The following is a 15,380-nucleotide window of genomic DNA, read 5'->3' on the forward strand; positions in this document are numbered from 1 at the left end:
AAAGAATTATATAAATACAATATTACATCTCGTAGTTTCTGATCTGAGCAATTTCTTTATGACCTAGGAAAACTAAAGCAAACATTCATGTTGACTCAGAACAATTGGAATGATTCAGGTGAGTGGAAATCAATATTTATTTTCCATTTAATTCTCTTCCTTAAAGAAAGAAAATATTGAAATATAATTTTATATAAAAAAATCAATATCAAATACATCACCATTATATTGATTGAATATTTCCCAGACTTTTAACAAAAACACTTTTTTGGTTGCTAAGTTTATGAAAACTGGACATATACATTTCCATTCTTTTCTTTGCAAGCAGCTACATAGTTGGACAAGAAACAACCTTTGGTGACCTCTGCTGTTTGATTGTTAATATCTTTGCTGATTTCTTTACTTATATCAGGTCAACTCCAAAAAATTGTGCTGATGTCTTTTTTTTAACGGGTGATCTATGGGTCAAAGTTCTGAAATCATTAGCAGTGCTCATTTAATAAGAATATGTGGTCCAAGAGACAGAAGCCACACAAGTTTTTGAACGGTTTTAGCCAACATTGGTCTTAAAAGTGTGCTACAAAGATTCTCCAACTTCAGGAAGTCTGTTGCTGTCTAAGTGTCAATATATGAAAACTTTAATTATATTTCTTTTTAGTTGAGGATGGCATCATACGAAGAGAAAACAATTTCAGATTTCGAGAACAGTGGACTAAGACAAAACCCATCTATTTCATCCCTCAGAAAGCAAGAAGACAAAGAACATTCTAATATTAGGGACTGTCAATCGTGGTTTCAATTCTTCTTGGAAAATAACTCTATTCACGGCATTCGATATGTTGGTTTAAAACAACTTTCTTATATTGACAGGTGCGTGAAAAATATTCATATTTTTTTTTGTTTTGTATTACAAGTTACCACAAATATCATGGTAACAGGGCCGGATTTTCCAATAGGCCCGGTAGGCCCGGGCCTATGGGCGCAAGCTCCCAGGGGGCGCACGGCCGAGAGAAAAAAATTAAAAATATCTAGAAATAAAAATAATTTAACACATTTTTTGAATTGATTTTTAAAAAAAATCAGGCTAATAAAGCATTCTGATTTTGAAGTTCATTGGAACAAATAATTGTTGGTAAAGTTAAACTATTTTTCAACATTATGCATCAACTTCGTTACAACATTGATCTCAAAAATGTCATTTTTTATACTAGTACAATTTACTATTTGTACATACAAAATATCTAGTTTTACTTTAAAACACAGTTTTTGTGTCACGTTATCAAAATACTCCATGTAAGCTGTGTTTCTGAGATTAAAACTATTTTATAATGTATTACAGAGTTTTTTTTTATTTATTTGGCTAAATTGAACAAAACCAAAGTTATTCACCTATCTTTTGTTAATACATTAACGGTATTTTGTTACGCCCAGAACCAAGTAAATTCCTCAAAAAACTTGCAATGATAAAATTGCATCGTGGAGTGGTGTTTAAGCAATTAACATATAGGCCTGATATAATTTTTTAATAAAGGTTTTTAGGAAAGTAACTTTAATCAGACTAGGGGGCGGAAAAAAATTATTGGGCCTAGGGGCGCCAAAATGCTAAATCCGGCCCTGCATGGTAACTTGTTTTTAAACGAAAAGTAGAAGGTTAGTACATATATAAACCTTACATGTAGTGTATCGGATCTTTACTTCAAATTACAACATTACAAACCATTAAGTTATTCGTAAAGCACAGAAACACATACCAATGGTATTTAGAGTCCTTCGAAGTTGCTTCCGAAGAATCAATTAATACTGCCAACTATAATCAAAGCGATGAATACCAGTTTCCTCACCATGAGCAAATCTTCTGATTTTATGGCTCAGTGGTGTGGTAATGTCTTCATATGGCCAAAAGTGTGTTCCACTGACTGGCCTCTTCAGTTTTAATATGAAGTCAAAATCATAAGGTGGTAAATTTGGCGAATACGGTGGATGTTCGAGTACTTCCCATTCCCACCGCGCGAAAAAGTTCTGCATACACGCTGTCGTATGGGTTGTTACCTTGTCACGAAGGTTATACACAGTGTAAATATTCAGGTGTTATCACGAAGGTTATGTAAACCGTGTAGACATTCAGGAAGTTTATCTCGAATAGCCAGACGTAGGTATTGTTGCAGGAAAGTGCGGGAGTAATACAGTGCGCTTACACTTTGGTCATGCGGGACGAAATGGCAGAAAATTACCCCCTAATACAATTCACTCGGATGGCCACCAACTTAGCAGAGAAATCGTGACGAAATTTCTCCCTGTGTAGCGAGGCAGGATGACTCCTGATGGGATATGCATGTTCATTCGATTCGTTACATGTAACGTTTACACATCAGAATTTTTTGCTTCGTTTTTATTCAGTGAAAAAAATAGTTGCCATGACTTTTGCGATACCCTCCTATTTATACGGTGCGCATTATAATAAATACTAGATGGTTACAGAAAATTGATGGCTAAAAGTGAAATGGTAAAAAAAAAAAAAATTGACAAATATTAAATAGGCTACATGAAAATTACGCTCATAAAGAATGTTCTACCATTAAATTGGTTTCGCGAAGGCTATGATAATGTAGCTATCACAACACAACAAAAAGTAGTTACCCATCAAGGTATTTCCATTTTCACGATATGATCTCTGGACTTCATTAGATTTTCAGAAGAGAAGACTGGATCTACGAGATAGACTATTCTTTTTTCAGGAAGGGGGCCGCGGTGGCTCAGTGGTAGAGCGTTCACCTCTGGTGCTTCGGGTCCTGGGTTCGATCCCAGCCCCCGCCAAGTGAATTTTGTGGTGGACAAACACCGTGTGCGTGGGTTTTCTCGGGGTTCTCCCGTTTCCTCCCACTTTCTTCATTCCACCATTTAATTCATTATTCATCATCACCGTCTCCTTTAGCCTAACAGGCATAATCGTGGGACGTAAAACCCAAAGATTTCATTTCATTTTATTTTTTCAGGAACGTAAATTTACAACGACACTACAGAGTTCTACATAAAATAACAAATTCAAAAACCAACTATTTACCTGGTAAGAAATAAAAGGCGATTACTTCCGAATCACATGGCTAAATTCAGGCTGTGTTTCTGGGTTTTAGACAAATATCGAATATAAAGATACAATTAACTGTCCTAAGTGACATTATATGCGTTGTAAATTTGGAGATGAAGGGGACTTAGAACCCATAACTCTCTCTTCTCTCTATATATATAGATGGAGTATTTATCTTGACGTGTTCTTATTATTTCAAACTGGAAGATTTAAAAAAAAACGCTAAAACTTTGTAAGATAAAAATATCAACAGGAGAAAGTCATTTGACATACCCTGCAATACCACCAAGTGAACAATTTTGCCAACTGAAAATAAAACTTTATCACATATTTCAAATAAATATATATAGCAAACATAAACTTACACTGCCACATTTACTATTCAGTGTCACAAGCTAAGGACAATATAGGATCACAAATATCTAAAGTTTGTCTGTACAATAGCAAGAAAGTAAGTGAAACAGACGGGGTAATGAACATCCGAAATACGTTATTGTCAAGTACTATGGTTATGATATGACGCATTTCATTTAAATAGGAACAAAGTCAGTAGGATTTAAACATATTTCAAAATGCTGTTTAGGTAAGTACCATAATCAATCATGCACGTAAGTTTAAAGTAGACGTAATAATGATAATATCACTTACAACATTTTGATATCTCAAACTGTTCTGGACATACAAAAAGTGGAAGGTTGAGATTCATATAACAGTAGAACCCCTCTTGTCCGTCCTCGGCTGGTCCACCACTTCGGTTGATCCGACCGTGCGCGAGCCGAATTTGTCCCGACTCGTCGGTGACACACGAGGCCCATTGTCGTTTACTGCTGTAGCGGCATTGTTGTTTACTTGCTGTTACCGCATATAGGCTTTAGTGCTCTATCATCTCTTGTATAGTTTCTTTCGTTGTGCGTGTTTTCTGTACTGTACTGTGCAGTTTTTAGTGCTTACTGTTCCTTTGTTTTTACTGTAGAGAACAATACAGTCATTTTTGAGTTCAAAGATTGGTTATTTTACTGTAAATCCGTATTTTTCTGTATTTTCTGATAATCCAACCTTTTTTGCGTTCCGACCATACCCCCAGTCCCAAAAGTGAAGTGCTAGAGAGGTTCTACTGTACTGCTTAAAATGACGTAATTTTGGCATATATCAAAGGTAATTATTGTTTATATAAAGCATTATAACAGTAATTTTTGGTAAATGAAATTATAACAACTTCTCGGAATTGCATAATCTTATGCAATATTGCAAACTTTTATCATATCTCCGAAACGGTTTTTGACGTCAAATTGCTGTAAAAAGCATTACAATCTTTACGACTATTGAAAACTATCTACGTGATTGAATGTCCTTACATAAATAGTGTTTTTAGAAATACAGCTCTTCGAAGAAAGTCAAAGTTGTAATCCCCTATAATTTTGTTCTTATTTATTGGAAATACCTAATATCTTGATCATAGTATTTGGCACTAAGATACTTTGAATGTGAATTGCCCCTTCAGTCTTACTTGCCTTACTAGTGTTGTAGAGATCTCTTAAGCTTGGTTGTTTCTAGTATTGTAGTGCCCTTTGCTTCTGACATTGAACAATAATTGTGGTACTGTAAGTTTTAGTTTAACAAATAAATATTTAATAACCTGATCTAGCTCCATATGACAGAAATACAACTTGTCGAAAATATTAGTCTGGTGGTACTACAGAGTATGTCAGGCAAGTTCAATCCTATTGATATTTACAATGTAGAAAATCCATTGTTTTTATGTATTATTAGTAGTTTGAAAGCAACAAGGACATTTCAACATAAAAGTCTACCGCTTACCTACACACATTATATATATATAAGGGTAATTTAGACAGTTTCGTTCGCCATGAAACGAAAGGGAACAAAACACTTTATAGTACTCTTAACTATAGGTCTTGAGCTACGTTCCAATATATTTTCCTCTCCTATTAAGACGGTTACCTTTTAATGAGAGAAAATATTTTATATCCTCATATCGAAGAAAATTGGGTCTCATGATGATAATGTAGTGGTAACAGCTTGTTTGACTGCATCGTCATCACCGAAGTTCTGGCTTGTGAAGAAAACTTTCAATTGCGAAAAGATTTGAATGATCTGGAAATTTTATGTTTCCCCGGCAAAGTCTGTAAGCGTTCCATTTACTTATTAATAAGACATTGTTCACCATACACATCGCCAACTTGACATAATTTTCGGCTGTTGACACTTGACACATTAAGTGTTAAAAATATTGTATGACTTAGCGCACTTTACATTTGACTGGTGTTTCCATTTTCTTGAATCTTATCCCAACTCATTACGAAATGTTTGCAAATCACTATACTCTCAATGACGTCTCTACTTTACAAAGAGTCTACCTATTAGGGTGCAAGATGTGATTGTAGCGCAGCTGTGTCTTCAAGTTGCAAACAGAACTTATTTTCAGGATGTACATTGTACGAGATGGCATGACGAATTTGCTTACTCTAGAAGTAATGGAAACAGAAGCTTTCAAGAAACTATAGATGATCGTCTTTGCTCTCAGAGAACAGCATGGAACTTAACTTTTTAAAAGAAAATCTTTCCAAATACAGATAGTTAGAAGTCAGCGCTAAAGAAATTCGTAATATGGCTAGACAAAACGATGTAATGTGGCTTTATATCGAAATTTACACCTCACACAGGAGGAAAAGAAAATAAGTTTTATTTAATTACGAACATAATTCCAGATACAGCTGAGTTTACATGGAATATCTAACAAATCTAAGATGTAGCCTATCATAAAATAATAATAATAATAATCCTCGTAACATCGAAGTAATAACAGGAAAGGTTGACAAAGCTGACTGGCATTTATTCATTAAAATGACGCCATACTGCAAAGTTATATGCAGTTTTAGAATTAAATAAACCTACGGGTGTATGTAATATTTCATTGTACAACATAGAAAGCCTGTAGAACAGAAAGCGTTGAACTATTGACAATCTAGATAGTACTATATTTTGTTTTATTTTAATTGTCAACAAAATTATTCTTTGGATATTCATTTCAGATTAATTTGGTTGCTGACATTTATAGCTAGTGGTACAATAGCTGTGTACATGATTCTATCTGTTTGGAATAAATATGCCACAAGCCCTACCATCACTGTTGTTGGAGATACGAACTATCCAATTTATAGAATTCCTTTCCCTGCAGTGACTATTTGTCACGGAAGCAAGGTACAAGTGTCTCGGATCCAAGAAATTGCAGAAAAGTAAGATTTTATTTATTTACAATGTACATGTATAATACGTATCTGTATTGTAGTATTATGTCAGGAACATAATATAGTATTAAGCAATTAAATATAGCTATTCTTTTCCCATTAATGTAAATTTGTGGCATATAGAGAAAAGCATGTCAAACTGCAGGAACATTCTAGAATGTTCACATTTTGTATTGTAGCTACTACGTACAATAAGTAATACACAGTCCTTGCAAGTCATTTTCAAAACATTATTATTGTCATTAATATAACATTTACTATATTGAATATAAGCATAAACATTCCTCGAATCTTAATATATGAATTAAGACTGGCTGTAGAAAACAATGTAAGTGCTAAATAGAAAAGTTACTGTAACAGTAGAGACAAAAGATAGTAACTTGTGCCCAAGCGTCAAAAAGATAGAACATACTATTGCTTAGAACTACAACCTATTATATAAATAAGTATTAAAATCTAACTAAGGTATAAACGTGTTCATAAAATAAAATAAGTGAAACAATTTCAAGTTGGCGCTTACATTGTTTTCTACAACGAGTCTTCAAATATGTTGTCTCTGGTGTGGGAATCAGTTTATTATGTGGATATATGCATTCCTTATAAGATAATTACATAAAATTCACGAAACCCACAAACCAACAGCTCACCATTGGCTGTAAAACCAGTGATTTGTTAGAAGAGCTTTTTTTGCATGTATCGTAAAAATACATTCTAAAATAAACAACAGAAACAACAAAATAACTTGAAGGAAAACTACAATTAAAATGAACCTACTGATATTTCTATCATATGTCCAGAAAATTATTGTGTCATAATAAGCGTCCCTCAAGAACTTTCGCCATACATTTTTTTAAAGAGTACATTTACATTCGAGTAAATATGATCTATCTTGCCACTTGCACTAAAGCAACCACGAAGACATGTTTACTTAAACTTAGTTTTAAATTAAAAATTAACATGTGCAATATATGAAAATATAATAATTTGAAATCAACTTTCAATATTCATAGGTTTTAATAGATTTTTAAAAAACACACATTTAAAGTTGCATATTTTATGCCCCGCTTATGGACATATCTAGTAATACCCACAATTCCTTAAATTTATTTTTAAAAAGCCTGTCAAATTGATAGGAGAAAACGTTTATTTTCATGGGTTTAATCTGAGAACTTATTGCACGCTGTAGTAATTAAGATGCCGTAAAGAGATGAAACATTTCGAGGATTTGATTTTTCTTAAATACCAAATAAGGAAGAAAGCTATTTCTACGAAGACATGAAATCAAATTAAAATGCTATTTTATACGTACATTATACATTTGAGAATGTTTGGAAGGTTTTTACTCTTATATACTTCTGTGCACTGTCTTGGTTTGGAGGATTAGTTCAAAATAACTGCAATATTTAAAACTTATTTAATTATTTTAGATTAAACATCTCCAATAATGATCTGCAACAAATACTACTGACTATTAGTGTTGCCAGGTTTCCTATACTTTTTGAAGGACTAGATTGGTTTAGGAATGACACATTATCCAAACTGCCAAAATTAGATGCAAATATCACAAATCTTATGTTGGAGGTAAGTATACTTCGAGGTTAAAATAAGTTTTTGTTTTAACACACATGAATAAAATTCAGAGCAATTCATGATAGTTAATATAAATTACAAAAGATTTATAATCAATACTATTATTATTCTGTAGCTTTATCATTATTTATGTTTAGTAGCTTTACATAAATGAAGCGTAATTTGTATATCACATACCTTTGGAAACAAGACCATCTTTTCTCGATAAAATTTTAGTTTTAATAATTCCTATTACCATAGTTTCAAATAATCAGACAAAAACAATATAACACTTTCCTGACTTATTACGTGATCCCTACATCATGCATTACCTGAAGCAAATATCAATAATTATAAAACTTAATAAATAACTACTATCGAACGAACTCAATCAATTGTCTTCGCTTCATGTAACTAAATTTCACTACTACTACCGCTACATCATCCGTAAGCCGCTAATCGGAACTATAGGTGATGGTATGTTTTCGGATTATCCAAAATTATTACCTTAATTAAGAGTATTAACTTTTGGACATACCGTGTGCTTTATATTGCGACAAAATAATTTGATGACAATTCTTTTAAGGCATAAAGACAATGATACTTTGATTAAATTCAAATTATTGTTAGAGAAGAAAAATAACTTATTTTGCTTCTGTATTCTGCTCACTAAAATGCTTCTTAAGTTAACTACAACTATATAAGCATCAGAGAAGAGGAGCCAGAAGAAAAACAGGAAAGAGTTTACAAATGAGTATAGATAGAAAAGTAGAAGGAGAATATAAGAAAGAAAATGATAATGATAAAAAAGGAAACTGATGGTGATGAAGATGATGTTGAGTGGACGAAGAATGAAGTTTGAAAACAGGTAACTATGAATGATGGTTTGTTAAAGGAAAAGAAGAAGATGATAACGATGATGAAAAACAAGCAAAAGAAAAGCAAAGCGAAAAAGTGGGAATTTGTTGTAGATGGCGAGAAATGCCAATTATAGAATACCATATTGAAAGGTGGTGAAGTAGATCATCTTCATGACGACATTAAATAAGTTGTTACTAAGTATATGAACATTTTTTTTATTTTATTTAGTAAGATGAAATTGATTTGTGTATGTGTGGGAACCGAGTTGTGATAAGTTAGTTTCTATATGAAGTAAGGAAGTATTCATATCTACAGTGACGGATTGAAGTATTCAGTTAGATTGGTACAGTTGGGTACTGAATTATATAAGAGAAGTGTCCAATAAAGGTGCAGAAATATAGATTATTGCTGTTGGCAAACAGTAGGAATTAAAACATGAGTTTAAATTCATATTTTATATTTCAAACTAGAGGATATATTCGAAAGAAGTAATATTTTGACAGACTTCAAGATATATCAATTATATAACTAATTAAATCCTGTAAACTTTTCATTTGTTTTAGATTTCTTGAAAAGTATTTTGAGTTTTATTGCAGACAATAAAGTTATTGAATATCTACGGTATAATAATGTAGTGTACTTACTGGTTTTAGTAGTAGTTAACCTCGACAAACACTTGCAAACTAATTGCTGGTTTATAGATTCAAAAAGATACGAGTTATCTACTCTTAATTAGCAAACGGCTAGTTTTAATTAACCAATTTTTTTTTTGAATTAAAGGTGTTCTGCTTAGTAGAGTTCTTCATCGTCGTCTTCTTCTTCTAATACTACTACTACTACTACTACTACTACTACTACTACTACTATAATAATAATAATAATAATAATAATAATAATAATAATAATAATAATAATAATAATAATAATAAAATATTGTTTGATATGTGAGCACAATTTTCCAAAAGACATCTTGACAGCAAACCTACGCGTATATTTATCAAAATGGAATGAAGAATAAAATTGGTCAATAGTGAACATCCATGGATAGGAGCAATTGACGAATGGGACGAGAGACAGCATTGAAAGAAAGATTGTTAACAGGAAGTTCATTGAGATTGATGCTAAATGTATAACAAAATCTTATCTGCGATGACAATTGGTTGAAAGTGAAAATTGAGTCATGAAAGAGTGAGATAAGTGATCGGTAATAAGAATGTAAGTCACGAGTGGAGTTGATAATGATGGTAAGTCGATAACCAAGTGGAATCTATAATGACAATTATTCAAAAGTAAAAACTGAATTAGAAAAGAATAGACAACTCAACTGTATTAAAATATTTATTTCTTCTTTTATTCCTTTGTTTCACCTTTTGCTGTGACTTCATTGGATCGACATTTCCGTCTTTCTCTATTCCCTTCTATCCTGAATGTCCTCTATTTTTCCTCCTCCCTCAAATCCTGTCGTATCTTGTCCTTCTATTTCATCTTTGCTCTCCCCTTTTCCTTCTTCCTGTTGTCTCCATCTTTCCAATCTTTTTCAAGTAGCTATCGTATAACGCGCCACTAAATTGAATCTGAACCTAGCGCATTACTTGATATTTGGACAAATAGCAATTTGAATTTCGATCGGTATCTTAAGATGCTAAAACTGGAATTTGATCCGTAATATATGATCTAAAACTTAAAATTCTAAACAAAGTTTTTCTAATCGATATTAGTAAATAGCCGAATTGATTATATACGTGTAAGTTTGTGTTTGTGCTGAATAATTTAGATTAAATCAAGTATAAGAGATGGCGCTATAAACACTAAGTATTGGGGAGCTTTGCTTTCAGTTTTTTCAGTTTTTACTATTTACATTTCAATATTTTTGACAATTTTGTTATTTGTTTCAATTTTAATATACTGTGCTTTAATTTCAAAATGCGCCGCTTATCCTTCCTTATTACATTAACAGTGTGAAAAACAATTATAATTAAAACAGGCTAATTCGGCCATTTTGGCACGAGCCATCTTACTACATAATCTTATTTCAAACAATTTTCATTTAAAACAAAATTAGTGAAACAGTTCACAGGACTCTAAGGCCGGGACTTCCTTTATATAAATCTCCTGTAAGGGAGGTAACTGGAACTGGAATTTAGATTAAATATGCAGCTCTAAATTAATCAAAGCCTCAGATCGACATGTATATTGCAAAATCCAACTGTATCGTAATAATATTTTGCTTCTGATACCGGTATTCAGTTAAGAAGACAAGTGAGAAACAATATTTTATGATTTTAGCCCTTAACAGGAAACGCTATTTTCTTCGCTTACAGAAAATGTGTCTCTGTGGGACACGGACATGTATAAAGCAATATCTTTTTTAAAAAAAACATATGTGTAATGTTAAATAATAGGAAGGTGCTGAGAAAACCGATACATTGAGTGAATCAGTGTTGCCAATGTAATACAAAGAAAAACCATACGTGTTTGACAGACACATATTTCCTGTTAAGGGTTAATTATGAGTATATCGAATGTCTGATCTTAACTTTGGAAATAGCTCTATGGAATCTAAAATTAAGTAACATGATGAAATACGAATTTTGATGTAATGAAAGATACTGTACGATAATGACTGTATAATGAATATTGAAAGATAGTAATAATAATAATTCATGGATATTTACTAGTGTAAAATATAATATAGAAAAGCTGTTCAATATTAAAGAATTCGAGTAAAAATCAAGTAAACGTTCAGAAATTGTTTTTCGTATGCACCTATACTACGTGATTGGTATGATCAGTCATGTGGCTTTATAGTGGCTTTATGCATAGGTTGACTATCTATTCGCCAATTATCAGAGGGTATGTATCAAATGGTATAATCCTGTACTATACTGTTGGAGTTTCTCATCAGCATATCGAACCCCCAAATCTCTTTTACAAGGAAAACACGTACTACTGTGAGTAAGTGTATTTCAGTCGTTTCTTTGTTCTATATGTCCAAGCCATCCTAACCTCCATTGTTGAAATCTTACACTCAAATATCGCACCTTAACCGTGCCTCTTATATAATCGTTCCTTGTTTTATCCTTCCTTGTGACACCATACATCCATCCTAACATTTTCGTCTCTGCATCTCCCATCTTGCTGGACCCTTCTGATTACCCAGGTTTCACTACATTATAGTTGGTCTTATTACAGCTTTATATATACACACAGCCTTTTTAACCTGCAACTTACCGTCTTATCACAATCTCCCCGCTCATTCTTGCCCAGTTTAATCAACCAGATATATTATGTGTTGGGGTTCTGTATGTTATCCTCCATCCTAGTCGAAGTAAGATCCAAGAAGCTTAAATGTTGATATAGGTAGTAGCTTCTATCCTTGTACCCGTAAGAAACTCTTGTCTTCTACTATATGTCTTCTACTATTTGTTGAGTACCATATAGACCGCTTTTGTCAACTCCAAAATAAATTTCTTCAGGAGCGAAGTTTAAAGTTCAATATCTCATGAAAAATTCATATACCTTTTATGATTGCTAACAAAATCATAATTAAAATGTTTATTTTTCTAATGCTGATAGTTAGCATTTTCTTGATGGGATTTAGGCCTATATGAGACATTGAAGTTCAAAGTTCTCTATTCTATTCTATTCATCACCCTTACGGGGAATTTTATAAAAAGTCACAGCACTAAGGCCCAGTTGACTGCTTCACTAGTTTTGTTTTGAAACGTTTTGATAAAATTATAATTGTATAAGATGGCGAGTTCCAAACATGGACAAATTGGCCTGTTCTAAGTAGTTCTGTTTTAACACTATTTTGTTAAAAGAAAAGGTAAGGCAGAGGCGCAAGACATATAAAAAACATGTAAAATAATATAAAGTTTGTAATAAAGTAAATTGTGTCTAGAAATAAAATTGCTTATGAAATTAAAATTGAAATAATTAAAGAGCACAACGCTCCATTGTTTTATAAACACAACGCCGTCTTATCTCCCCCCAAAGTTCTCTCCTAGAAAATTTCACATCTCGAGTTACACCACTTGGCATCCAAACGTCCACATATTCTGTCTTTGTTCTACTTATAGTCATGCATTTATCTTTAAACACTCTTTCTCCTTCCTTCAGTTTCTTCTTTGCTTTACTTGAGGATGTTTCCCATATAATGATATCATCCGCGAACGAGCATATACTATTTTAAATCTTCAGAGAGTTTACAAGCGTAAAGAATCTATTCTCTAAAATTTTGTCTGTTATGCCATTTTTCTCTCTCCTTAAAAACATGTCAGTATGCATTAAATCGTGTTTTAGTCTAGCTTTATATCAGGTTTGCAACATTTATTCTTTTTTTGCAGCTGATGCCAAAGTGTGAAGAAATGTTCCAAAAATGTTTCTGGAAAGGAGAAGACTTCAATTGTTGTCAAATTTTAGAACTACAGCGATCTGAGGAAGGATTTTGTTATTCTTTTAACTCTCAAACGTCAGAAAATCACATCGGACAGTAAGTAGCTTACTATCCGAGGTATTGTGTTTAGAAAAATGATGTTAGGAATTATAAGTGTAATTTCGTAAGAGTTGCAGGTGTTTAGCTTTATTGGAATATTATTATTATTATTATTATTATTATTATTATTATTATTATTATTATTATTATTATTATTATTATTATTATTATTATTATACCATATTGAAATATTTTTCAGCAATATTATGAAGAGGGATACTAAAAAGGCATTATTGTGCTACTCCCTGCCCAGTCTTATAGGAACGCATAAAGCAGTATGCTTTCCTAGGGTCTTACTCCTTAAATGTTTTTGCAAAATTTGCAGATCAGAACGCAACGAAACAAAAATGCAGCAAGTAATTTACTGCAATGATGATTATCGCAAAGTAAACCGCAAATATCACGTTGTGTTCACGCACACCAGTATTGAAAAGGCCCTCTAGCCAAGTTTTTATTTTTTATTTTTATTTTTATTTATTTATTTATTTGGTATGTCTGTGGCAGAATCTCAATGATGAGTATTGTTATAGTTCTCTTACAGTATATTTGCGCCTTCTCTTTACAAAATTCTTGATTGTCTAAGGAAAAGCAATTATTTTCTAGATGAATCAACGTTTTCTTTAAAGCAGTGGTTCTCAACCTAATTACTGTCATGACCTCCAGTTTATCACATCCTCTTGCCAGAGATCCCCCTTATTATTCCTGGTTTATAATAAGCTTGCGTGGGATTTTTAATATACCTATTGTGAAGATCTCACGTTATTTATCTATTTCTATAATAGAATTTTCCATTTCTTGTATATAGTGAGTGCAGAGCTAACTTCCCTAAAAGCAAATGGGTTAAAACCAAATTTGGTCAATTCATTCATATTACAAGTATCGAATCCGATCAGTCATACTATTTCAAAGTAGAGGCCGATTAAAAGTTTTAAAACTTCTTAACTCCCTTAATTTTGGGTCATACGTTAGAAAAATAAAGTGATTTCCAGTTTTGGTTAAAAAAAAACGGACGGATGTTAAATAGTTATTGAGTATTTTAAATGATTTGATAATGTGCGTCACCTAGATTGAACCGGACGTTGCTGCACTAGTGAAATCACACCATGCTCAAATATCTGATTAGCTTTCAATTTGAATTGTATTTCAATATGCAGATTTTGTTGCATTTGTAATTTTCTGGTATTTCAATAAGCAGTTTTCATTGGTTTCATATCGTAACTCTTTCATTTAAATTGATTTTTAAACAACTCTGCACTTGTTGAAAATCTTTAATAGATCTATTTTTATTGTTCTTAACAGTGTATATATATATAAACATAAAAATATGTCTATCAGAACAAAAATTCAAAACGATATTTGAAATTGTTTTCCGGTATTAGATTCTAATTATATTTATTTCTTCCGCTTATCTTCGCGACCCCCATGAAACCCTTTCGCAACCCTGCTTTAAATCAGTTTCCAGAAATTAAACATTAAAAAAGAAAAAAGTGGACGGCGAGAGGAAGTTCAAAAACATTTTATTTTATTTTTTTTACAAAAGTTTTGTCTTACCAGACCTGACAACAATTTCCTTCAAACTTATTCGATTTTCATTAAATGTGATAAATATTTGATTATGTATAAAGGGGTGATATGTTTATGTACTTTATTTACAAATCACGCATATCACATCCACAGCTAATGAACTGTATGATTAAACCCATATTACTGATTCACCCAGATATCATGGAGGAACGAGAAATAAGACTTGACGAATATTTTAGATGTTACTTGCTTCGATTCTTATTCAAAAGTACATGCGTTAATATGATAAATATGACATGCTTTGTTCATATGTCAATATAATGATATAATACTTAAATATTAGTACAATGAATTACTTATCTTAACTTGTTTCTGCAGTAATTGTTGCTTGCTTGCTGCTTAACCACATGGTTGCATGCTAAACCATCATACTTTGTCTTCGGTCACACATAAACTGAGTAGCACTCTAAACACCGTTAAGAAGATGTAAATCTTGTATATTAATGAACATGACTGTTTCTCTAAAACCTATGAATAAATATGCTTTTCTAAAACTATGAGTGAATATGCTTGC

General features: G+C 32.2%; 1 protein-coding gene across 1 annotated transcript in view; it reads left to right on the forward strand.

Moving 5' to 3' along the window:
* The first annotated feature begins 109 nt into the window (after positions 1-109).
* The window catches only part of LOC145667632 (sodium channel protein Nach-like), a 44,321-nt gene continuing 29,050 nt past the window's right edge, over positions 110-15,380 (forward strand). The window contains exons 1-5 of the mRNA XM_081735094.1: positions 110-118; positions 659-870; positions 6,139-6,342; positions 7,782-7,935; positions 13,134-13,279. Of these exons, the coding sequence (XP_081591220.1) occupies positions 110-118; positions 659-870; positions 6,139-6,342; positions 7,782-7,935; positions 13,134-13,279 (725 nt within the window). The remainder of the gene's footprint in view (positions 119-658; positions 871-6,138; positions 6,343-7,781; positions 7,936-13,133; positions 13,280-15,380) is intronic.

Source organism: Thermobia domestica, chromosome 13 (assembly GCF_964235325.1).
Source record: "Thermobia domestica chromosome 13, izTheDome1.hap1.1, whole genome shotgun sequence".
Classification (NCBI taxonomy): domain Eukaryota; kingdom Metazoa; phylum Arthropoda; class Insecta; order Zygentoma; family Lepismatidae; genus Thermobia; species Thermobia domestica.